The sequence below is a fragment of the Ruditapes philippinarum genome, unplaced genomic scaffold, assembly GCF_026571515.1.
Source record: "Ruditapes philippinarum isolate M1 unplaced genomic scaffold, ASM2657151v2 ctg5035_1_1_1_1, whole genome shotgun sequence".
Taxonomy (NCBI): domain Eukaryota; kingdom Metazoa; phylum Mollusca; class Bivalvia; order Venerida; family Veneridae; genus Ruditapes; species Ruditapes philippinarum.
Window position 1 is genome coordinate 41,210 of NW_026864468.1, and position 26,184 is coordinate 67,393.

The 26,184-nt window shown below is 35.0% G+C and overlaps 3 protein-coding genes across 5 annotated transcripts in view; 1 reads left to right on the top strand and 2 right to left on the bottom strand.

The window, feature by feature from the left end:
* Positions 1–297: 297 nt before the first annotated feature.
* On the bottom strand, positions 298–5,952 carry LOC132725710 (uncharacterized). The gene is made up of 2 exons (XM_060710892.1): positions 5,406–5,952; positions 298–2,127 (listed from the first exon to the last, which is right to left on the bottom strand). The coding sequence occupies exon 2, from the start codon at positions 2,123–2,125 to the stop codon at positions 389–391; it is 1,737 nt and encodes a 578-aa protein (XP_060566875.1). The 5' UTR covers positions 2,126–2,127; positions 5,406–5,952; the 3' UTR covers positions 298–388.
* Positions 5,953–11,216: 5,264 nt separating this feature from the next.
* Positions 11,217–26,184, bottom strand: part of LOC132725713 (uncharacterized) — a 67,350-nt gene continuing 52,382 nt past the window's right edge. For all 3 annotated transcript variants that reach the window (XM_060710898.1, XM_060710900.1, XM_060710897.1), the window contains exon 2: positions 11,217–17,465. In XM_060710898.1, coding sequence (XP_060566881.1) covers positions 15,733–17,463 — 1,731 coding nt within the window. In that variant the 5' untranslated portion in view covers positions 17,464–17,465 and the 3' untranslated portion in view covers positions 11,217–15,732. The remainder of the gene's footprint in view (positions 17,466–26,184) is intronic.
* On the top strand, positions 18,034–25,946 carry LOC132725715 (uncharacterized). The gene is made up of 2 exons (XM_060710903.1): positions 18,034–18,299; positions 19,156–25,946. The coding sequence occupies exon 2, from the start codon at positions 19,299–19,301 to the stop codon at positions 23,040–23,042; it is 3,744 nt and encodes a 1,247-aa protein (XP_060566886.1). The 5' UTR covers positions 18,034–18,299; positions 19,156–19,298; the 3' UTR covers positions 23,043–25,946.

A 26,184-nucleotide genomic window follows, 5' to 3' on the forward strand; every position in this document is an offset into this window, starting at 1 on the left:
TAAGTCCCAAATACCCTTGTTAAAAAATCTTTGTATCTAAAAGGATATCTCATTAAATAGCAAGCCAATTCCTAATATAAAACATAATCATTCAGTGGAGCTTTCATTTGTTTCATTTGTAATAAGGATGATCATTTCGCATTTTAAAAAGTTTGATATTAAAACAAAATTATGGGCGATAATTTGTATAGTTGCAAATCAATTAAAAGGATTTTTTTGATACAAAGAGATATTTTCAAAACACATAAGCTGCTGAAAATAATAATAATAATGATGATAATAATAATAATAATAATACAAAATATACTTTTATCATTCTCTATAAATAAGAACAATTAATGCAATGCAATTTTCAATTTGGTTATCAAATGAAAATTTCATCAATTGATCATTGTGTGTCAAAAACTTTCAACTTGTTATCCTCATAGCAACCAACATAAACCTCATTATAGCGTGAACTGTAGCATATTGATTGCAGATTGGTTTTATCTTTTTCTTTATACATTAGCTTCCCTTGCTTCAAGTCTCCGTTGACTTTATAAATTGTCCCATTATCAGAACAGCAGACAAGTAATGACCCGTCATCTAACAACAACATTCCACGTGGGCTACAAAGATCTTTATGTTTATGTTTATATGTAGCTGTAACTTTCCCTTGTAATGATACACTCGTTATACTGTTCTTACGATAGTCACTGATATACAGAAGTTTGGAATCTTTACTCACAGCAATATACGGGATAAAGTTAGGTGAAAGGAATTTCAGAGGGATTTTATTGAGGATGTCACCTTGTGTATTCAGTACAATCACACTAGAAGGCCACAAACAAGCAACATACAGACAATCCTCATTATAGTCTATACCATAGCATGACCAATCCACTTTTATACTGCGGACACATGATAGTTTATCGTCTGTTTTCATGACCACTATTTCTTTGATATCCGGCATTGTTACAGCGAACTGATCCTGAGACATTACAGCAATATCATATGGCAATGAGTTTAGAGAGAAAAATTTCTCTTCCTGTACAACTATGTTCTCTTTAGATATCAATTTTACCTTTTCGTTGTTACGATCAGCTACAACTAGTTTATTTGTGTTAAGAACTGCACATCCTGCAATATCACAATCTCTATAATCTGATGAAGTTTTAACATAGATATCCTCTTTCCCAATCAGACGATCAAAAGTTTTTATCACTTTTGTAGATTCATGACGAGAATGATCGACAATCTCACCTAAGACCATTTTCTTACAGAAAAATGTTTCGAGTTCAGAATTTCGTTGAAATGAGTAGTGCATATTGGTATGCCTTAACGTTTGTTCTGCGTCAATTAATTCATCTGATTTCAGCGTAGATTCTGCCCGTTTCATGTCAATGTAGAGTTGACCGTCTTGATAAGTTGATTTGCTTGCATGCAGACTTGATTGCAAGCATTTTATACCGGAAATCGTATTTTCACATGTATCAAAGACATGCTGAATAATTTTGTTGTTGTTGGACTTTATTTCCTCGGCATTATTTAAAGCATCTTTTTGCATCAGATCCAGGCGGTCGTTTATTTCTTTTCGGAATTCAGTGATGGCCTTGATGGCTTCTTTATTGTAATCATTTATGTTGCTTCTACTGCTTTTAGCCTTCTTTGAAATTTCTGATGCTTCTTTTAATTTTTCGTCGAGCTTCTTCATGACGTCATCGAATTCCTTCCCATCTGCGACACCTACGCATTTTTCAGGTATGTAATCAACTTTACATGTTCTATGTCCTAAAGTTATGCAATCATTGCATCCGAGTGTATGGTGTGATGGACAATAAAATTTGATTATTTCTTTTTTATGAACTTGACACATTTCAGTGCATTCATTGTTTGATTTTCTTTTGGTTTTAATTTTATCAAAATCATTACGCTGCAAAATTTGATGATTTCGTGAGACTTTTGATTTTCTGTGGACATCGTGGCAAGTTTTACAAAGGTATTCTTGACAAGTGACACAAAACCCGTGGGCTTCTATACGTTGACCTGTGGTAAGGCATGGCTCACAGCAGTGATCAAAGTCTTCTTCTGATCCTGCTGCTACTGATCCTAGCAAGTCTACTTGTTTACGTCCTGATACCGCCATTTCTGGAATACAAAATACAAAATTTTTATCGAAAGCTTCCTGATTACTAAAAATGATATATTATTCAATTTGGCACATAACGAAATTTTACTTAAAACTTAATTAACCAAAAATGAAAAACGATTAATGTGTATTGCTTAATCTATCGCTTTGTAGCATTGAAAAAAAAATCTCAACTGACTTATGACCTTGATATTAAAAGTTTAACTTCTTTGACAAACATGCCCAATTTATAAAGTAATATAGGAGAAAAACTATTAAGTGGTTTTATTTATATAAAACATGCATTCAGGAAATGATAAATACAGTACATTGTCGGTTTTACCTTTCAAACGAAAATATGCTATTTAACATGTATTAAAATCGGTGTTCAATCCTGGAATACAGGATATAGAATTTTTTTTATCACTATTTTCCTTTTTACTAAAAAGGATATGTTATTTAAATTTGTTCATAGCGAAATTTTACTATCATCTTAATTAACCAAAATGATCAACGATTAATGTGTATTGCTTAATCTATCGCTTTGTAGCATTGAAAAAAAATCTCAACTGACTTATGACCTTGATATTAAAAGTTTTTACTTCTTTGACAAACATGCCCAATTTATAAAGTAATATCAGAGAAAATTATTAAGTGGTGTTCAACCATAAAACGTTTTTTTTTTATCTATATATACATGTATATAGGAAATGATAAATACAGTACATTGTCGGTTTACCCTTCAAACAAAAATATGCTAATTAACATGTATTAAAATCGGTGATCAATCGATAAAGTTTGATTTGACATAGTTGTGTTAATTGATAATAATCGTATTGATTAAGGGATCAGTTTTCACAATGCGTCTCACAAATGTAGGCTAATAATTAGTCCAACTAAATGTACTGCGCGACGAGATATTGTGCTACATTGTATTTTTGTCTGGGTAATATCTCGCCTCCACTAAGCAGAACGAAAATATCTCAGAATCTTACGGTGGCATAGAGGTGACATTTGCTGTTTTACTTTATCTCGTAGCCACGACTTATTATCTTGAGGCCCCAATATAATATCTCGTGGCCACGACTTATTATCTTGTTGTCTCAAGATATTATCTCGTGGGCACGAGTTATTACCTTGTGGCCACGACTTATTATCTCGTGACCACGACTTATTATCTCGTGGTCACGACTTATTATCTTGTTGTCTCAAGATATTATCTCGTGGGCACGACTTATTATCTCGTGACCACGACTTATTATCTCGTGGCCTCGACTTAACATCGTGTGGTCTCAAGATATTATCTCGTGGGCAAGGGAATTACCTTTTTGCCACGACTTATTATTTCGTCTTTTTGCCACGACTTATTTCAGCCAATGAAAATAGTCGTTTGATCTTATAGTCTTAAAAAATAATTATACTGAGCGTTTTTAAAAGCGAAATATGGTAGACTTCGGGTTTAAATTGATAAGATTGAGACAAAATAAGATAGAGACCACGTATGTCCAATTTTGTTGTTGTTGTTGTTGTTAGTTGTATGTTTGTTTGTTTGTTTAATTGTTTGTTTGTTTGTTTATTTTTTTATTTATTATTATTTTTCATATTTTCAACATTATTGAAGTACGTGTTCGTTTTGTTTAAATTTTGTTTAAATATGTTTTGGTAAAGTCTATACTAGAATTAATAGAGTCTACTAGTATATAAAAAATTAAAAATTAACATTTAAAAATGCTCGGATTAAAGATAGTAAATTTTATTTCAATGCCGTACAACACAATACAAATCGACATAATTATCAGTGCAGACAATTTTCAAGCACTAGGCCATTTCCATTAAAATACACTACAAAAATAAAGAAAGAGTTAACGTTAGTCTAAAACAATGGCACAGTGGGGATTAAACCACAGTCCTCTCATATATTAAGCAATCACTTAACTGACTATGCCTTGCCGATGTGACGACGACCTGGTCTGACTTCTTAAAACCCCATATTAATTCTCGTCAATTATACGGACAAAACCGAAGTGCAATCGGATATTTAAAGGAGTGCTTTAATGTTTTCATAATTGACAGGCCACTTGATCATTAGTGAACATTAACAAAATCAATTAGGTCAAGAGCAGCGCAGCTCTTCAAAGTACTATATACTTTAATGTGTATTTTTATCTAAAGGCTAATTTGTACATTTCACAAGTAGTATAAAAACTGATATAAAAAAATGAACATTATATCTTAGAAACAAATGAGCCGCGTCACGACAAAACCAACATAATGGGTTTGCGACCAACATGGATCTAGACCAGCCTGCGCATCTGCGCAGTCTGATCAGGATCCATGCTGTTCGCTTACAAACCCTATATCAAGTAGAGAAACTGATAGCGAACAGCATGGATGCGCAGGCTGGTCTGGATCCATGCTGGTCGCAAACACATTATGTTTGTTTTGTCGTGACGCGGCTAAAATATCCTTTTCTTCGCATGTAGAAAGGGCAAACATGAATGATAATTCAAAAAATGGCCAAGAGCATGTTAGAAGCTTATTATCAGCAGAGAGTAACTCCGCTGAATGTAAAATTATTTGCCATAAAGTAGCAAACTTTAAACAAAGTGGTGTGTGATTTTGTGATGTTCAATCGACACGGAAGTAGAATATTTCTTTTGAGGACAGTTTTTTATGAAAAAGTTTACTTAAATATTTCACTGCATAGCAATCTATAAGAAATACTTGTGTCTGTGAGTGAAAATCTATCAAATTCACTTGTGGAATTTTACAGTATTTCATCTATATGAATTTAAGTAAGTTACGGTAAAAATATATGATATGCTACGATATAGCTTTACAAGATTTGGCCAATTTCATTTGTCAGTTGTTTCATATATTACAGCTAGTTTGGCTTGTCCAAGTTACGTTTCCTAAGAGGGACATTCTTTATCATACGAGTAGTATTCGGTCTCAGTCTGTGTCAAAATTTTTATATACATGTACGTAGTTTCGTAGATGGTTTTCTATATCGCATATGGATCTCTTAAGCACATTTGAAGCTCGACTGGAGGTTTGACAGGAATTCCTTTATTTTCGGCCAATTCTCAAGTAATGTTTAGCATCGTTCGGCCGTAAGACCGTGTTTTGGACACACAAGAACACATGACGAAACATATCTCGGCAAATACTTTTAAAAAATCCGGTACAAAATGGATAAATATACAGATAAGTCAAAAGGGTAGAATCACATTTCGATTTTCTTTCCAAAAAAAATGCTTTGAAATTTATATAAATGTTTAAGAAATTAAAAACTTACCCTGTGATTGACCTGTTTCCTCCTCCACATATATTTGTTGTAATATCTGGATCTGCGGAAATTCACATATATTTTATCAAGTTTATTAAAAGGTTAACACATTCCCTGAGAAGTTAAGTATAAAGTCATGACAGTCCAACTGTTGAGACATTGTGCTTATTTGTGTAAGGAAAATATCTCCACTCTACTAGAAGCGAGATTCTGACCCAAAGCAGGACGAGATTTCAACAACTTCAAGTGTCTGACGCACACATCCACTACTCTTAACAATTGTCTTTCAATTTTATACTCTTGTTTGGAGTGTCCTTAATATGAAACAATGATATTCATATGATATGATCTTCCTTGTTCTATTTACATTAAAGTGTTTTTTCCGATTTACATACATATCAGCCATGTCTTATTGCAATAAAGAGAAATACTTAGTACTTCTAGGTATTTAATATATGATTCATCAAGTGTTTTGTCAAAGTGTTCAAGGTTACCAGAACAAATTTATCAGCGCAGTTTCAACTTAGCCGGAGTCATTTCTAACTATGAAAATTGTCATCATCGTGGTAAACAGTTTTATTAATTTATTGCAGGATTAACCAATTGTGTGTTGTTGTTTTGTTTTTTGGGGTTTTTTTTTTGTTGCTTACATACAACTTATGAGCACACTGTTTAAAAACTGCACAGTCCTAAAAGAAGAAGCGTGCGTAGCATAATAAAAGAATTCCCCGCATACCACTTTGACAGAAACAACAGTGGCAATTAAGAGCTCAAGGACAACCTCCCTGCCAAATCTGAGGTTACTAAGCCAGTACATGTATTCTACATACTTCAAATGTGAAAATCTCTAAATCAAGACACTGCGGACAGGCATTATTAAGCTTTTGAGCAGACAAGCTTAAAATAGCAAAAATCCCTATGACCTTGACCTTTGACACAGTCACCTAAAAATCAAAAGGGATCATCTACTAGTCATAAACAACCTCAATACCAAATATGAAGACTGTTGACAAAAGCATTCTGAAGCAATTGAGAGGACAAGCTTTTTAAGTCAAAGCCCCTGTGACCTTGACCTTGGACCCAGTGACTTCAAAATCAATAGGGGTCACATAATGGTCATGATCAACCTCCATGCCAAATATGAAGACTGTGAGTCAAAGGTTTCTTAAGTTATTAAGCGGACAAACTTTTTGAGTCAAAGTCACTGTGACCTTGACCTTTCACCCAGTGACCCCAGAATCAATATGATTCATCTACTAATCATGATTAACCTCTATGCCACATATGAAGATTGTGGGCAAAGGAATCTTAAGTTAATGGGCGGACAAGCTTTTTTGAGTTAAGGCCCCTGTGACCTTGACCTTCAACCCAGCGACCTAAAAATCGAAAGGGGTCATATATTAATCATGACTAACCTCAATGCCAAATATGAAGACTGTGGGTCAAATGAATCTTAAGTTATTGGGCGGACAAGCTTTTTTAAGTCAAGGCCCCTGTGACCTTGACCTTTGAACTGGTGTACTCAAAATCAACAGAGATCATCTATTAATCATGACCAATCTAAATACCAAATATGAAGACTGTGGGTCAAAGGAATCTTAAGTTATTGGGCAGACAAGGAAAAACTGACGGACAGGCGGCTGGACGGGCCGTGACGGCAGGACGGAAAAGCTTATTCCAGTATACCCCCTCACAACCTCGTTCGGGGTATAACAAGAGCCGGTTGAACCAGGTAATGCTCCCAGAATAGGTTTTGGACACAGAAAAAATATACCTTTCTAGGTTTGAGTTATGTTCCAAACAAAGTTGAAAGCGCAATAATTCCAAACTTAGGCAAGGCAGAGTTTCTGATTTTTGCACTGCACTTTTACTCAATGAGCTCTATCCACCAACCAAGTTCATTGTTCATACTTCTTGTAGCTTCACAATTATATCCCAGACAAAGTTCAAAGTGTACAAATGAACAAGAGGGCCATGATGGCCTTATATTCGCTCACCTGTATATAGGCCCCCCGGAGCGGGCCAGTTTAAACCCCAGGGCTTTTATTTGAACAAACTTTGTAGACACCCATTATAATATTTTAAAAGAAGATTTTTTAAGTTTTTTCTTTACACATAGAGTTAAAAACAATGACACCCCTGGGGTAGGGCCAGTTTTGACCCCAGGGCTTTTATTTGAACAATCTTTGTAGACACTTACTAGAAGATGTTTCATGCTTAATATCTAAACTCTAGCTATTCGGGTTTTTTCGAAGAAGATTTTTAAGTTTTTGCTATACACATATAAGGAAAATCAATGTCCCCCGGGGCGGGGCCAATTTTGACCCCAGGGCTCTTATTTGAACAAACTTGGTAGACATCCATTAGAACATGTTTCATGCTAAATATCTTAGCTCTAGCTCTTTGGGTTCTTTAAAAGAAGATTTTTAAGTTTTTACTATATTCATATAGGGAAAATCAATGACCCCCTGGGGCGGGGCCAATTTTGACCCCAGGGCTCTTATTTGAACAAACTTGGTAGACATCCATTAGAACATGTTTCATGCTAAATATCTTAGCTCTAGCTCTTTGGGTTCTTTAAAAGAAGATTTTTAAGTTTTTACTATATGCATATAGGGAAAATCAATGACCCCCTGGGGCGGGGCCAATTTTGACCCCAGGGCTTTTATTTGAACAAACTTGGTAGACACCCATTAGAAGATGTTTCATGCTAAATATCTTAGCTCTAGCTCTTTGGGTTCTTTAAAAGAAGATTTTTTAAGTTTTTACTATATGCATATAGGGAAAATCAATGACCCCCTGGGACAGGGCCAATTTTGACCCCAGGGCTTTTATTTGAACAAACTTGGTAGACACTTACTAGAACATGTTTCATGCCAAATATCTAAGCTCTAGCTCTTTGGGTTTTTTAGAAGAAGATATTTAAAAAAAAATCTTTTGGTTGCCATGGCAACCAGAGTTCTGCATGGAATTAAATTCTTTGAACAATTTTCAAAGGTGACCACCAAAGGAACATTTCTGTGAAGTTTGGATGAAATTGGCTTAGTGGTTTATGAGGAGATGTCATTTAAAGTAAAAGTTTACGGACGACGGACGGACGACGGACGGACGAAAAGCGGTCACAAAAGTTCACACTGTCACACAGTGACAGGTGAGCTAAAAAGGGCAATAAGTCCAAAAGTTGAAAAATTTGGGCAGAGTTATGGTTCTTTTGCACTGCACTTTTACACAATGAGATTTATCTACCTACAAAGTTTCATGTTGATATCTCTTATAGTTTAAAATTTATGTTTCTGACAAAGTTTAAAAGTGTAAAAATAAACAAAGGAAAATAACTCAAAAATAAGGCAATGCAGAGTGACGGTTCTTGTGCACTGCACTTTAACCCAATGAGATCTATCTACCTACAAAGTTTCATGTTGATATCTCCTATTGTTTTAGAGTCATGCGCCAAGTGTAAAAATGAACAAAAGGCAATAACTCCAAAATTTGACAAGGCAAAGTAACCTTTCTTGTGCATTGCACTTCTACCCAAAGAGATCTATCTACCTACAAAGTTTCATCTTGAAACCTCTTGTTGTTTCAGAGTTATGTCCTGGACGAGAAAAAGCGGACGGACAGACAAAGCGGCGACTATATATATGCTCACCCTTACGGGAACATTAAAATTGACCTCAATTTTGACGTAACGTTTCTATGATTACGTCATATGACCACTATGTAGGAAATGTCATGACACGGCTTAATTCTGGCATAGCTTTACACTGATATGGTGTTTTATTTACAAAATGAGTGATAATCAGTCAATTATCCTAGTTAAAAAAGAAAGGCACCGCATAAACCGTTAATTTAAGTGGAAACTGATGGTCAATGTGGATTTTTTTTAGGTTTATGTGGGAATTGCCACATCATGATAAAACTAGTATATTGTTTATGGCGACAGATGCTTTCCTAACCTGAACATTTGTCAATTCATACTTAATACGCATACAAGACAATAAAGGCTGTAAGAGTAAAAGTGTAAAAATCTAGTTCTAACAGCAGTGACCTAGACCCCAGTAATCCCTAACTCAATCCAAAGTTACTTGGCATTCAGCAATATTTTACTGACATGAGTCATTTAATAAAGGATGTATGATGAGGTTTGTTGCAAGTCCTTGATTTTATAAAAGTTACTGCAATTCTGCGGTCAACTGTGAATTATTGAACAAACTTGCGAAAATCGTTTTTTTTTTTATTGGTCTGGTTACCTTGACATTGACCTCGGTGACAATTTATCTTCCAACCAAAGTTAAAGAACCAAATCGAATAATTAAGTACTGAACAAGCAAATTCATTGAATTTATATCCCCCGCCGAGTACTGGTTATTATTAACACAACAACTGAAGACATAAGGCTTTATTCATATATTAGTCATGGCATAAACAGTAATATTCTTTGAACTTGATAAATATTCAGGGCAATAACAGAGCCATAACTTTGTGTTAAATAGTAAAATCTGGAAATGCCAATGAGATGTATGCATACTACATAACTAATCAAGGGCCATAAATCTGAGTTATAAGTATCTGACTGGAACAAGGCGACTATATGCACATCTCCTCTTAGTATCCTATAAAGTTTCATTGAATTCCAGCCAGTAGTAGCAGAGAAGTAGCGAGGAAACAAATAATTTTCTATATGGATACTGCATAACTAATCAAGGGCCATAACTCTGAGTTAAAGTGTCTGACCCGAACAAGCCGACGATATGCGCATCTCCTCTTGGTATTAAAGGTTCCCATAAAGCTTCGTTGAATTCAAGCCAGTAGTTGCAGAGAAGTAGTGCGGAAACGATTTTTACTCTATATGCATACTACATAACTAATCAAGGGCCATAACTCTGAGTAAAAGGGTCTGACCAGAACAAGCCGACAATATGCACATCTCCTCTTAATATTGATGATTCCCATAAAGTTTCGTTGAATTCCAGCCAGTTGTTGCAGAGAACTACTCCGGAAACAATTTTTACTCCATATGCATATTGCATAACTAATCAAGGGCCATAACTCTGAGTTAAAGTGTCTGACCCAAACAAGCCGACGATATGCGCATCTCCTCTTGGTATTGAAGGTTTCAATAAAGTTTCGTTGAATTCCAGCCAGTAGTTGCAGAGAACTACTCTGGAAACGATTTTACTCCATATGCATACTGCATAACTAATCAAGGGCCATAACTCTAGAGTTAAAGTGTCTGACCGGAACAAGCCGACGATATGCGCATCTCCTCTTGATATTGATGATTCCCATAAAGTTTCGTTGAATTCCAGCCAGTAGTTGCAGAGAACTACTCCGGAAACGAAATTCGGACGGACGGATGGACGGACGGACAACGCCAAAACTATATCCCCCTCCCGATTCCATCGGCGAGGGATAATAAGAAAGGCACAAGTTGTAAATAAAGGCAATATAAGCAAATGTCAAGTTGTGCCGACATTAAATATTATGTCTCCATTCATTTGAGTAAATAATAATTTAAGATGTACACATACTTTTTATGTTCACCCTGAAATACAGTATCAAATACATGTATACTGAACTTTATCCAATAGGTATACATTGATGATAATAAGCAATATTTACGAAAAATAAATGTTTAACTTAATTACATGCATTTGTTCAAAGTCTGATTCATAGATGAAGTCATTTCTTTGGCGAATACATTTTACAATTTTAACTTCATAATTTAACTTGTCAAGTTGGTAATGCAACTAACTCTTAAATTACTTTATTTCCTAAATAGCTGGATCTTTGTTATAATCATAATGAGAAATAACTCAATTAAAAATGTGGTAAATTTTATTAACTGGAGGAAAAATACACATCTAAAACATTTGAGCCGCGTCACGACAAAACCAATATAATGGGTTTGCGACCAGCATGGATCAAGACCAGCCTGTGCATCCGCGCAGTCTGATCAGGATCCATGCTGTTCGCTTACCAACCCTATTACAAATAGAGAAACTGATAGCGAACAGCATGAATCCTGATCAGACTGTGCGGATGCGCAGGCTGGTCTGGATCCATGCTGGTCGCAAACGCACTATGTTGGTTTTGTCGTGATACGGATCATATAAAAGTTGAACTGGTAGGGTTATATTTACTTCACGAATTTATCAAACTTCAAGAATACACATTTTCAACTTCATTAATTTGCTTATTTAACCTATAGAATTCATGATCTTACGATTTCCACTTAATTTCTTCATTTCATCTTCACAAAAAAAATTCATGGGATTTACTTTCATAAGTTCAGGTTCACAAATTCATGCTTTGGGATTCACAATGTCAACTCCCAAGAATTTTTAATTTCAACTGAAACAAGAACCGGTTAAACAGGGTGATGCAACCTGAATAGGTTTTGGAGACAGGAAAGTATAGCTCTTGTAGTGTCAGAGTTATGTCACAGACAAAGTTCAAAGTGTAAAAATGAACAAAGGGCAATAACTCCAAAATTAGGCAAGGCAGAGTTAAGGTTCTTTTGCACTACACTTCTATTTAATGAGATCAATCTTTCTACAAAGTTTCATGTTGATATGTCTTATAGTTTCAGATTTATATAAGGTTTCAGACTATATGCTCACCCTTCGGGTAGCATTAAAATTCAGCTTTATGAATTCCCAATTCCAACTATAGGAATTCAACTGAAGAATTCATGATTTCAACTAAAAGAATTCTTGGTTATGAATTCATAAAATTAAATCATGAACACATGAAGTTGAGCTTAATGAAGTTAAAATCATGAAAACATGAATTTGTGAAGTTGAAATCCTGAAAAACTGAAGTTGAAAATGTAAATTTAAGAAGCGGACATTGTGAAAACAGTAATGCATTAAGTAGAAACCATTAGCTGAAATCGGCACTTTTGTAGCTGCATCAGTGAATTCATGAAGATAAAATGCCACTACAAGTCCTTAGTATGAGGAAGCTTATATACATATAATTGCAATATATAAAATAACTCGTTATGCTTAACATAGTGCTTAACATGGTCACAAGGAAATTTTAATAATTAAGGACAATAAATATAATGTAATAAATATCTTGTAAAGGTATCGAACTATAAAAACAGTTTTATATACAGTTCACTAATATAAAGTTTAAAAACATGTTGATATCACATTGTATTATAAAATTGAGCCGCACCATGGCAAAACCAACATAGTGCGTTTGCGACCAGCATGGATAGAGACCAGCCTGCGCATCTGCGCAGTCTGATCAGGATCCATGCTGGTCGCTTTCAAACTCTATTACAAGTAGAGAAACTGATAGTGAACAGCATGGATCCTGATAAGACTGCACAGATGCGCAGGCTGGTCTGGATCCATGCCGGTCATAAGGGCACTATGTTGGTTTTGTCATGGTGCGGCTCGAATATCATATTCAAGTTTGAGCAAACAACCAGTAAAACATATTCAAATATGTCCCATTACTATCAGCTGAACACATTGTTTACATTGTTAATGATTTCTTTTGCAAAGATATGTTAAAAGCCTTGATAATGTAAAAAACAAGACTGGATCGCTCACCTAATTAACAATGCTAGAAAAGACATAACACCAAAGACACGTATGCTCGCAAAATTGCACATTTGTCAAATCAAGGCTATTTAAGCATTCATCTTTTTCTAGCACCATTACCCAAGGCAATGATCAAAGAGACCAACAGCTCTGAACGATACTAGCTCTATCATAATACAAGAGGGTCATGATGACCCTGCATTGCCCGTCCAAGAAACATTGCTAGAAAAGGACACAATTCTTCAATGCATCAAGAAACTAGGTCAAGCTGGGTGCATCACCCCAGCTGAATAATTTATGAAATATTAATAGAAGTCTAAGTCTATATAAACTAAGTGACCTCCAGGGAGGGAAACGATTAATAGACCTATGTTAAATACAACAAGTTGATGCTATGAGCCAAATATGTTTGCACCAGGCATTTTAGTTACCATGTTGAAGATTAGTCAGACATGTTTACTTATACTATATCTCTATATTATCGAGGTGACCTCCATATCTGGGCCATTTTTGACTAAAGAAAATGATTAACGAGCCACATCATGACAAAACCAACATAATGGGTTTGTGACCAGCATGGATCCTGAGCAACCTGTGCATCTGCGCAGACTGATCAGGATCCATGCTGTTCTCTTACAAACCCTTAACAAGTAGAGAAACTGATAGCCAATAGCATGGATCCTGATCAGACTGCGCAGGCTGGTCTGGATCCATGCTGGTCGCAAACCCATTATGTTGTTTTGTGGTGACGCGGCTCATTTATGTAAATCTCAAGAGGTTCACAAAGCAATACTTATTGTAACATACCAAATATTTATGCCTTGAGTATAATAGTTTATCACAAATGCACTTAATTTTTTTAAAATGTGTCCTCTATATAAGTCTATACAAATTAAGAAACCCCTAAGTGTTTTAAGATATAACATACATATAAGACTGAATATTTCATACGACTTGAGAAAGGGCTACCATGTGAAGTTTGGTCAAAATCTACCTTGTGATTTTGTATTGATAGAAATTATAGAATGTAATGAATGACCAACATATAAGCATCACAAAAGCACATCTATGATCAGCTTGAGCTAAGAAGACTTTATTAAAGCCAACGCCTAGAGATTCGTGTTAATTTTCATGATAATTCTGAAACGTATTATTTAAATGTAAAATATTGTGAAGCAGACAAAGAAAATAATATTCACATTGCAAACGGCACTTGACAACCAATGTAAATTACCAAACAGGAGGGCTTTGATGGCCCTGAAATCACTCACCTGAATATAGGCCCCCAGGGCATTGCAAATTTGAACAAACTTAGTAGACACCCGTTAGAAGATGTTTTGTGCTAAATATCTAAGCTTTAGCTCTTTGGGTTTTTTAAAAGAAGATTTTTTCAGTTTTTACTATATACATGTATCAGGTACGTATATTATATACATACCTGCATGTATGTATTAAGAAAATCAATGACCCCCTGAGGCAGGGCCAATTTTGACCCCAGGACTTTTATTTGATCGAACTTGTTTGACACTCACTAGAAGATGTTTCATGCTTGCCTTAATATCTAACTAACAGCTATTTGGGTTTTTTGAAAGAAAATTTATAAATTTTTACTATATACATATAAGGAAAATCAATAACCCCCGGGCGGAGCCAATTTTGACCCAAAGGCTTAGATTTGTTCAAACTTGGTAGACACTCACTGGACTCACTAGAAAATGTCTAAGGTCTAGCTCTTTGGGTTTTTTTAAAGAAGATATTTTAAAATAATTAGTTTCAGGAGATGTTGTTTAAAGTAAGTTTACAGACAGATGGCAGCCGATGCCGGACAAAAAGTGATCACAAAAGCTCACCATGTCACTTTATGACAGGTGAGCTAATAAAAACAAATAAAATTTGTCAACATAAGCTAACCCGTAAACCTAAAATGTATAATGTTATATAAAGACTACATGTTTCAGTGAAGTACCAAGAATTAGAATATTAATCTCTACAAAATTTACACTGACCGAGTATCACAAGTGATGAGTTATAGGTTGCATACAATAGATAATATCTAATAACATAGGCTGTGACTAAAAAAAGGATTGGAGCACCACACTAAATACCGTATTCCGGTATATACCGGACAAGGCGCTTGAATGATAAAATGCTAAAATCTTGTCTTTTTACCCAACGGAATGAACTTTAACAGGTCTAAATCATCTTTTCACACCGAATCAAGTACTATAATCAAGGAAAAATGTAAAAATCGGCGAAAAAAACGATATTTGTCTATTTTGGGATCATGATTTCTGCAAGCGTCTAGAGGTACTGCTCCAATCCTGTATTGAGCTAAATTCAATAACATATCAGTTTGAATGCAAGTTGATACATATCAATAAGTACCACAAAAAAAAATTAAAGGGTCTCCACAAAGATTTTTTTGGACAAGACCAAACTGGGAGAATTTTTTTGAGATGTTTGTTATTTGCTGTAGGTCTACACCAATAACTTGTATGCAAATTTTCAAATCATTCCTTATCTCAGTTTTCTCCAGAATTGTGCAAAATGACTTAAAATTGCTTTATTTTTAGTAGGGCTGAGTATTGAACAAAAGATTTATTTCATCTCATTTGGAGCATGTTATTACCTTTTTTGATAGTTTTTTTTTTCCATTTAAGTTGTGCCACCTGATTTTTGTGAAAACTTCAAATTCTAAATTTTATATTTTTAGGCTTTTGGAGCTCAGTAAAGTTCCTTTAATGAATCATACCTATCCAACAATTCCAAACTATATTTCACTTTTCCAACAAACTGACAATTCGTTTCTTTGGTGATTGTGGGTCAAAGACCTTCAGCTTGTTACCATAGAATCCCACATAGACCTCATCATAGCATGGGCTGTAACATATTGACTTCGCATTCACTTCATCTTCAAGCAAGACCTTTCCTTGCATCAGGCCTTTTTTCACATGATGAATTGCTCCATTGTAAGAGCAGACAAACACCGACCCGTCATCTAACACCGTCATTCCATTCGGACTTTCAAAATCATCGTGTTTATATGCAGCTGTAACTTCCCCTTCCAGCGATACACACAGTAGACTGTTGTTTTTATAGTCACTGTAAAACAGGCGTTTGGAATCTATTCTGACAGCAATATGCGGAACAATGTCAGCAGAAAGACAGTCTGAAGTAATGTTATTCAGGATATCACCTTGTGTATTCAGTACAAGCACACTAGAAGGTTCTAAGCAAGCAACATAAAGGCGATCTTGGTTGAAGCCTATACCGTAGCACTTCCCATCCACTTTTATACTGCGCACACATGATAGCTTGTCTTCTGCGCTCATTACAGTTATTTTATTGTGCCAAGGCAACGTTACAGCAAATTGACTCTCCGAGATTACAGCAATACCCCATGGTGAGAAGTCTACACTTATCTCTTCTTCTACCAGTCTGTCTTCTAATGATACCAATTTTACCTTGTCGTTGTTGTTATCAACCAGAACTAGTTTATTTGTGTTAAGAATGGCACATCCTGTAATGATACATTCTTTACGATCTGATTCAGTTATAACTTTGATATTCTCTTTTGCAACCAGACGATCAAAAGATTTTGTCTCATCAGATTCATCTCTAGAAGGATTTATTATATCACCAAAGACCATTTTCTTAGACAATAAGGCTTCGAGGTCAGCGTTTCGTTGAAATGAATAGCACACATTGGTGTTCATTAATGTTTCTTTTGCATCATTTAAAGCATCTGATTTCAGGGCAGATTCGGCACGCTTCATATCGATGTAGAGTTGTCCATTCCGGTGAACTGATTTGCTTGCATGTAGACTTGCTTGCAAGTTTACAACATTGGAAAACGTATTTTCACATTTATCAAGCACATTCTGAACGATTCTTTTGTTACTGGACTTGATTTCCTCAGTATCATTTAGAATGTCCTGTTGCATCTGAATCATGTGGTCATTGACTTCCTTTTGGAATTTTGTGATTTCCTTTACGATTTCTTCATTGTAATCATTCATAACCTTATCAATACCTTTAGCCTTCTTAGAAATTTCCTGTACCTCTTTCAGCTTTTCACTAAGCCTCTGCATGACATCATCCAATTCTTTGCCATCTGCAATATCTACACATTGTTCAGGTATGTAATCAATGTTGCAGTTACCATGGCTATTTGACATGCAATCTTTGCATCCCAGGGCATGGTGTGATGGACAATAAAATTCAATTATTTCATTTTGATGAGCTGGACATTTTTCAGTGCATTCATTGTATGCCTTTCGCATTGTTTCGAGCTTATCAAATTCATCTTGTTTTAGAATTTGGTGACTCCGGGAAATTTTGGCCTTTTTGTGACATTCAAGGCAGTTACTACAAAGGTATTCCTGACAAAAGACACAATATCCGTGGGCTTCTACACAGTGACTTGTGGTAAGACATGGCTCACAGCAGTGATCATAGTCGTCTGCTGATCCTACCAGACTTCTGTTTTCATTTTCTGATTCAGCCATTTCTGAAACAATAAAACGCTACATCAACAACATTATTCAATTATCATTATTATTTTTTTTAACTTTAAAATTAACACTGCTACAAAATTCATTATCCAAATAAATAGAGAAATAAAAAAAGTTTTTGCTGTAAAGTGTAAATAAGAAGAAAAAAATAAGCGATATATACTAAATAGTTTTACTTTTAAAAAATCAAATTGATGTATTGTTTAACCTTGCAATCAAAGTATTTAATGTTACATATATTGCAATTCCAGTGAATTTGATAGCTATTTCAGTTTTACTTATTTACAATTTTTTCTATAGAATTATTTTGGTTGGCAGTATAACCAGGAGAGAATACCTAATGAATAAAACATTACCCATAATTGTATGATGATGAATGAATATAACAAAATATGAATTCATGTGTGTGTGTGTGTGTGTGTGTGTGTGTGCGAACGTGCGTGTGTGTGTGCATGAGTGAGTGGATGGCTGGGTTTATGAGTATGTGTACAATGATCATTCATTTATAGTATACACAGTGATAACGTATAATAAAGTATTATGTACAACATGTATTGAATTCTTCTTTGAATTTATTAAGATTAACATTATATATTGTGTTACATAGTTACATTTTTTCTCTTTCTTACATCTTTTTTATTCACATAATATCGTTTTCTTATTTACTGATATTTTTGTTACCAAATTTAACGTTAACGTTTGGCGCGGCTTAAGACGCCGCGTTACGTCATATTTTATCTGGGCGGAAATGCAATGATCATAACAAATTTAAACACGTTCATACAGTTTATAAGCATCACGACGATACATTTAAAACGCCGCAATAGTTGGTATGTTTATTTATTTGTTTAAAAATGATAATTTATATTAGGATTTTATTGAATGTATCTTAAATAAGATTATTTAAGTGTACTGGTTGGGGACCACCAAAACCGGACAACCACCAAACCCGGACGGCCCCGAAAATGCTAAATTTAGTATTTTCTTTGTTCAGTGGTTGTCAGTCACTTTTTTATAGGCAATAAGTGCATGTTTCTTTCAAAATTAAGTAAATGAATTTATTTCAATCTCCGTAAATGGTAATATTTTAATGTCTATTTCAAGAATGTTAACGTTGAAATTCGGGGGTCAAGAAAGCAATGTCTGACCTCATATACCAGATATAATCATTTACAAAGTGAATAATAGAATATCCAAAACTTCAGCATTTATTGCTGACATATTGTATATCATGTTACAAATCAAAAATCAAAACACCCAGGCTTTTATCTGAATTACATCACATCATGTACATATCTGTCCGGACACATGGTACTGTAGTGTAGACAATTTAGGTAATTTTGATACCCTCCTTGTTGAGCCTCAGATATAATTGTCAATAAAATCAGAAATAAACAAACTAGTTTATTAGTTAGGAGAAGAACCTAGCTGAACTGTGTCAAATTTTTTGGTCTCTATGTTAAAAATTATGAAATCTGTACGGAAAAATGTTCCAAAAGTGTCCGGTTGATGGTCTCCGACCAGTACTGTAATTAAATCTCTATTTAAGTAAAATATGTTTAGTTTATTTGAGAGGTAAATACAAATGTTTTGATTGATGATCGTACGTTTATTTTTATGTTTTGATATACATGTAATTATCTTTGTATTTTATGTAATGATTTATTTTTATTCTCTTTTGTACAGAGAATCGTTCCACGTTTGACGTTTCACGTTTCCCGTTAATAAACGCATTCTCACTTACACTGGCGTCGTGTGTTTATAATTCTCAACTAGAGTTTAACAACTGTCAAGTCGAAGGTTAAAGACCTACTGAGCAGAAGGTGGAAATGGATTCTAAAAGGTTTCCTGACGCGATGAAGTCGCGAACTGCACACCTTAGTCAGCTGACGAAAACCTTTAATGAACTGGAACGTTTAATGTTATCATCAGAAAATTACGACAAAGTACATGAAATGTACAATAAACTTTGTGAGAAATATGAACATTTCAAGGCAGCACATATTCTATGTATCGATATGTGTGAGGATACAGAAAAGTTGAACTTAATGGAAAGTAATTTTACTAGTCAAGTTAAGAACTTTGCTGAGTTAAGTGAACGCTACTCAGAGTGGAAAAAATCTGTGAACAATACAGAAGATTGTATTTCAGTGAACAGTCGTGTTACGAATAATTCGTCAGTGCGTTCGTCACGCTCTGAAATGCTTAGTGCTAAAGCAAGGAAATTGGTTGCTGAACAGAAATTAAAGACTTTGATAGAAAAGCAGCGCATTGACAAACAGCAACGAAAGTTACAACGTGAACGGGAGGAGCTTGAAGAACGTAAACAATTACTTGATGTGCAAAGTGAAATTGATCAAGCTCAGGTTGAAGAGGCAGTATGGCAGCAAGACGCAATGTTTCCGGCTCCGGTGGTAACAACTGACATACCACAAACCAACACCGCTACACACATAAACAGCGGTAGCTGTGCAGACGACATTCATATGACGACAGTCGTTCATTCACAAATACCGGATGTGATGTTAAATAAAGACTTTAGCAGTACTGCGCGTAGTATCGGATACAACGAAGAAAGACTTAATGCAGACAATGATCATCTATGTAACAGGAGGGAGGTTTCCGGAAACCAAGTACCAGTATGCGACGTTTCCATGGATACTTCTGATACAGCAGTAAGCTATAGAACCAACACCAAAGGTAAGGTGACTAGCGATATCAGTAGCATCGACATGGCATTCAACAGACTAGCGTCTACATTACAGGAAGGGTTTAATTTGCCTAAACCTGAGTTATTGACATTTACCGGAAGTGCCATAGATTATTGTAAATTCATTAAGAATTTTGAAACAAACATTGAATCGAAGATTCTTGATAACAGACTTAGGTTGAGTTATCTTATACAATATTGTACAGGCGAGGCAAAGTCTTGTATAGAAGATTGTGTGTTGTTAGAGTCCGATGTAGGTTACGCACGTGCACGAGAAATATTGAAAACTCGTTATGGTAAACCTCATGTTATTGCTAGATCTTATATTGAAAAATTAGTTTATGGCCAACAAATTAAGTCTGGTGATAGTGATAGTCTTTCAAAACTTGCTTTAGATATGCAAAAATGTGAGATAACTCTTTCACAGTTAGGGTTTGTTTCAGATGTTGATAATACTGAAAATCTTAGGCGTATAGTTAAAAGGCTACCTTTACACTTAAGAACAAAATGGGTTGATGTAGCACACAACATTAATATTGCTGGCAGGGAACCAAATTTCTCTGACTTAGTAAAATTTGTAAATGAGAAATCTCAAGTTGCTTGTTCTATATATGCCTTAGATCTTGTTAAAGAAAATACACAACCCAAAGCTATTAAAGCATCCAATTCAATGTCTGAAAACAATAACAAGGCTAGATTAACGACATTTGCTACTCATACTGATACGCACAAAGTCCGAATTGAACGAAAATGTTATTGTTGCTTAGGAACATGTTCTGATTTGTCAAAATGTCAAAAGTTTAGCTTATTAACTTTGGCTGATAGGCGCAAACTGATTAATAAATTCAAACTTTGTTACAATTGTCTTAAAGGCAAACATATGACTGATACATGTTATAGGAAAAATATGTGTAATGTTCCCGACTGTAATGGAAAGCATAACACGTTGTTGCATAGTTGGGCGAAGTTTAGGTCTGACCACACAGTTACACATCCGTCAGTAAATTGTGCTGCTACAAGCGGCTCCTGTGTCAAGGCATGCTTAGGTATCATACCCGTAGTGGTCACTAGCGAGAACGGAAGCACGTGCAAGACATATGCTCTTCTCGACGACGGTGCAGATAAGACTTTATGCGATGAGCGTTTGTTACAAACATTAAATCAACCTGGAAAACCAGTGTCATTCAATATTGCTACTGTAAGTTCTACCGGAAGTACAATATCTGGACAGGAAGTAAATTTGCACGTGCGAGCTGTAGCCGGTGTCAATGATGTTCATCTTAAGAGTGTTTGGACAGTAAAGAGACTTCCGATTACAACTAAATCTGCAGCTAGAAGAGATCAGGTTCGTAAAATACCTCACCTGTCTGACATTGAAATTCCTAACGTTGACGTAAGTGACGTCATGCTTCTTATTGGGACGGATACTCCGGACGCGCATGTTCCGTTAGAGGTGCGAGCGGGGGCAAGTGGTCAACCATATGCTGTTCGCACTTGTCTTGGATGGGCAGTTCGTGGACCAATTAGTGACGTTATTGACAAAGGCAGCGCAGTTAATATCCACTATGTCCAATCTGATGACGTCACACTTCAAAATCAACTTGAAAAAATGTGGTCTACAGACTTTGTTGATGCGATTCATTGTGAAGAAAAGGCTATGTCGGTTGAAGATAGAAAGGCTATGACAATTATGGAATCAACTTTGGTTCACGAGCCTGATGGACATTATAAAATGGGCCTACCATGGCGAGATGAACATACAGTGTTACAAAATAACCTACCTCTTGCACATATACGATTGCAGCACTTAAAACGAAGACTGTCACGTGACCCAGATCTTCATGAAAAGTATACTACGACAGTGACGGAATACATTGAGAAAGGTTATGCAAAATTAGTCAACAATGAGAACACCCCAGGTCGTGTTTGGTATCTCCCACATCACCCTGTAGTTAATGAAAACAAACCAGGCAAAGTAAGAGTAGTATTCGATTGCGCGGCAAAATATAAAAAGACATCTTTGAATAAGCAACTACTTCAGGGACCCGATTTAATGAATAGTTTAGTTGGTGTAGTAACGCGCTTTAGACAAGATAATATTGCACTTATGGCTGATATCGAAGCGATGTTTCACCAAGTGCGAGTAATTGAACGTGATTGCGATGCTCTGCGATTTCTATGGTTGCCAAATGGGGACATGACGATAATTCCAAATACATATTGTATGCAAGTTCACCTTTTCGGTGCAACATCATCTCCAAGTTGCTCAGCTTATGCGTTGAAAAGGACCGCTGAAGATCATGCGCACTTGTTCGAACCGGAAGTCGTGACAACAATTAAACGAAACTTCTACGTTGATGATTGCTTAAAGTCAGTAGACAATGAACAGAAGGCAATTAATTTAGTTCGTGATTTGCAGTCAAACATGAGTAAAGGTGGTTTTCGACTTACTAAGTGGATCACTAATAGCAGAGCCGTTCTTGACACTATTCCTGACTATGACAAAGCGCAATCCGTAGTTAACCTTGCGCCAGGTGTATTCCGAAAAGAAGACCAGTATGCTAAACGTTGGTGGCGCCAAGTTCAGTATATGGCCGATGTGTTTTGGAGGCGTTGGACACGCGAGTATTTGCCATCTCTCCAATGCCGCCAGAAGTGGCAGAAATCAACCAGAGACGTTGTCGAAGGTGATCTCGTGCTGGTAGCAGACGAAAACATGCCAAGAGGACAGTGGCCTCTGGGCAAAGTAATGAAAGTAATAAAAAGCCGAGATGGTCATGTACGTAGCTGTGTGGTTAGGGCACGGGGTTCAGAATTAGTAAAACCAGTAACAAAGCTGTGTTTGCTAGAAGGTTCAGAATGATAAAAAGAACAATATAAATTTAATGTAAGCACGTATCTTTACGTAGAAAAGAATATGGCAATAATTAGCCAATGTTTTGTTAAAAGTAAATCTCGTTTAAGTGCAAAAAAGTTAAACGTTAATTTACGTTTATAGAGTAAGATGAAAGCTAGATTTATATACATGTAATATCTAACACATATTTGTGTTGTTAATTGGAAATTAATTGAATTTTGATTGAAAATGCTTGTAATTAAGTTTATATCAATAAGTGATACTTTGCCTAAAATAAATTTGTTAGTTGATTTATTGAAATTATAGTAATTCATACAATATCATTAACAAAAGTGTATTTGTATGTTTGTTTATAAATTATTTATTGTTACGAAATAGTAATTATTTCATGGAGGGGAGTATTGAATTCTTCTTTGAATTTATTAAGATTAACATTATATATTGTGTTACATAGTTACATTTTTTCTCTTTCTTACATCTTTTTTATTCACATAATATCGTTTTCTTATTTACTGATATTTTTGTTACCAAATTTAACGTTAACGTTTGGCGCGGCTTAAGACGCCGCGTTACGTCATATTTTATCTGGGCGGAAATGCAATGATCATAACAAATTTAAACACGTTCATACAGTTTATAAGCATCACGACGATACATTTAAAACGCCGCAATAGTTGGTATGTTTATTTATTTGTTTAAAAATGATAATTTATATTAGGATTTTATTGAATGTATCTTAAATAAGATTATTTAAGTGTACTGTAATTAGATCTCTATTTAAGTAAAATATGTTTAGTTTATTTGAGAGGTAAATACAAATGTTTTGATTGATGATCGTACGTTTATTTTTATGTTTTGATATACATGTAATTATCTTTGTATTTTATGTAATGATTTATTTTTATTCTCTTTTGTACAGAGAATCGTTCCACGTTTGACGTTCCACGTTTGACGTTTCACGTTTCCCGTTAATAAACGCATTCTCACTTACACTGGCGTCGTGTGTTTATAACATGTATATTTAGATTAGTACATGCAGGTCTCGACACTAACTTTTTCAGCAGGTGCTATGCCGGACCACTTGATCCAAAATTCAGGTGGTCCTTTCTGAACACAGGTGGTCCATCTTTTTTTTACTCATTTGTTTTTAAGGAAACTTCAGATTTAGAAGAACTACACTTAAAATTGGTGACAGAGACATATTTATAATTAGATTTATAACAACTGAAGAATACATGTATTTTTTCTATTTCAATCTAATCAGATAGTAAGTCATTGTAATCCTATTTAGTATTTATTATCTCATTAAAAAATACATGACAGTACTCATACTTCGGTTAAGTGACTTCTTCCGCAAATCAAGTTAGGGAATAGTGAAACCATTTGTGAATGACTTATTTCCTTACTGTTATTCAAATACTCATTGCTGTTTCCTGGTACATCTGATAAGAATAATAATTGCTTTTTATAGATTAGCATTTTTAATTAAACTATTAAGTTATTATATTCTTGTCTTTGAAACAATGAAATATTAATGATAAACAGAAAAATTCCTACATTATTATTGAGCTTATCTTCCTCACAGATTTATTATACATGCTTGTTTGTTGAAATTTATTTATTTTTGACAAAGTATTTATAACCTTTCAAAGTACTTTAAATAAGAAAAAAATGGATCTCTGATCGTTTAAAGAGTAGCCAAAGTTATTAGATATTTAATTTTTCCTTTGCCTTTGTTTGCACCATTATTCATGTGTTTATCCGATATCCCATAGTGATATAATGTTATAAATTAAATGCAGCACTAGAGACATTTCAATGAATTTTATACTTTAATTATTAAAATAATTTTCTACTTTTTTAACTACAGTGTTAGCGAGTTGATAAAAAGTTATATGGAACTAATGAGATGAATGAACATATACCTGTACATAGGAGAAATGGTTTTAAACAACAATTATAGAACACGTTTTCCGACCAAATAACCATTCTCCCAGATTAGCCCTGCACCATTTGGAAAATTCAAGTGGTCTAACGGACCAGTTGCCTGTAAAATTAGGTGGTCCTTGCCAAAATCAGGTGGTCTCGGACCAACGGACCACCGCTAATGTCGAGGCCTGGTACATGCACAGACTGCGTGCTGGCAGAACTAGGACTGTACATTGTTAATGTTATGTATAAAATTGTATTGATACATTGAAAGATAATTTCAACAAGAAAGATTTTTGTTACAAAATATATGTCGCCCCAAAACTATGTATGGTCACTCATGTGAAGTTTCATTGAAATCCAACCAGTAGCTTGACCTGTGAAACCTGGACAAGATTTTTTTATTGATAGCTCTAAAGGCTATTTAGTGCAGCAAAGCGGAAAATGGCGTGATAAGCACAACAAGGGATATGGTACTCAACTCCTTTGAATTTTGGTGGAAATCCAACAAGCAGTTCTATCTGTGAAAACCAGACAAGATTTTTCTATTTAATTTATTCTGTTTGTTTGAAAAAAAGTGTTTGTAGAAACACCTATGTATGCAATGGTGGAAAAGGATAATAAATGGAAAAAAAGAAAGGATATGTGAATTATTTTCATCAGAAACGTCACAAAAATGTTTTAAAATGTCAATGTAAACAGTTGGCAGGTGACGCTATCACGATAATATCGCGAGATATATGAATACACCGGTACCATGGATCTACCAGTATTGTGGGGTACCATATACTATGACATGCTGCATCAGATAAAAAAACAAAAATGTTATATAATGCAGCTTATAAAGTTTTGGAAGCCAGTCTACGACAACTGTGCATATTCAAGCAAAATGTGATATTTCTATGTAAAAGCCCTATTGACAGTAACTGAATGGTCAGTTGATGTTTTGTTATTAAAGGCTGTTAGCTCCTATAGTGAGTTTGACCTGGGGGTCAATGGGTGTGGCAGGACCAGGTAGATTCAACTCATATAAAGTACATTTAATTCTTCTTATAAAGTAAAAATAAACAGTCACTGTGTTAGGTTTTGTCAATATTACCGTCATATTTTTGGATCAGGGTTATCTCTTTAAGGAAATTAACTTTATCATGTACATTTATCAAGTTAGATCTCGATTCTAGTATCTAGAATTCTTATCGATTCTAGATATATAACACTG

Coding starts and splice junctions, on each gene's coding strand:
- LOC132725710 (XM_060710892.1), bottom strand. CDS start 2,125: ATGGCGGTATCAGGACGTAAACAAGTAGACTTGCTAGGATCAGTAGCA.
- LOC132725715 (XM_060710903.1), top strand. CDS start 19,299: ATGGATTCTAAAAGGTTTCCTGACGCGATGAAGTCGCGAACTGCACAC.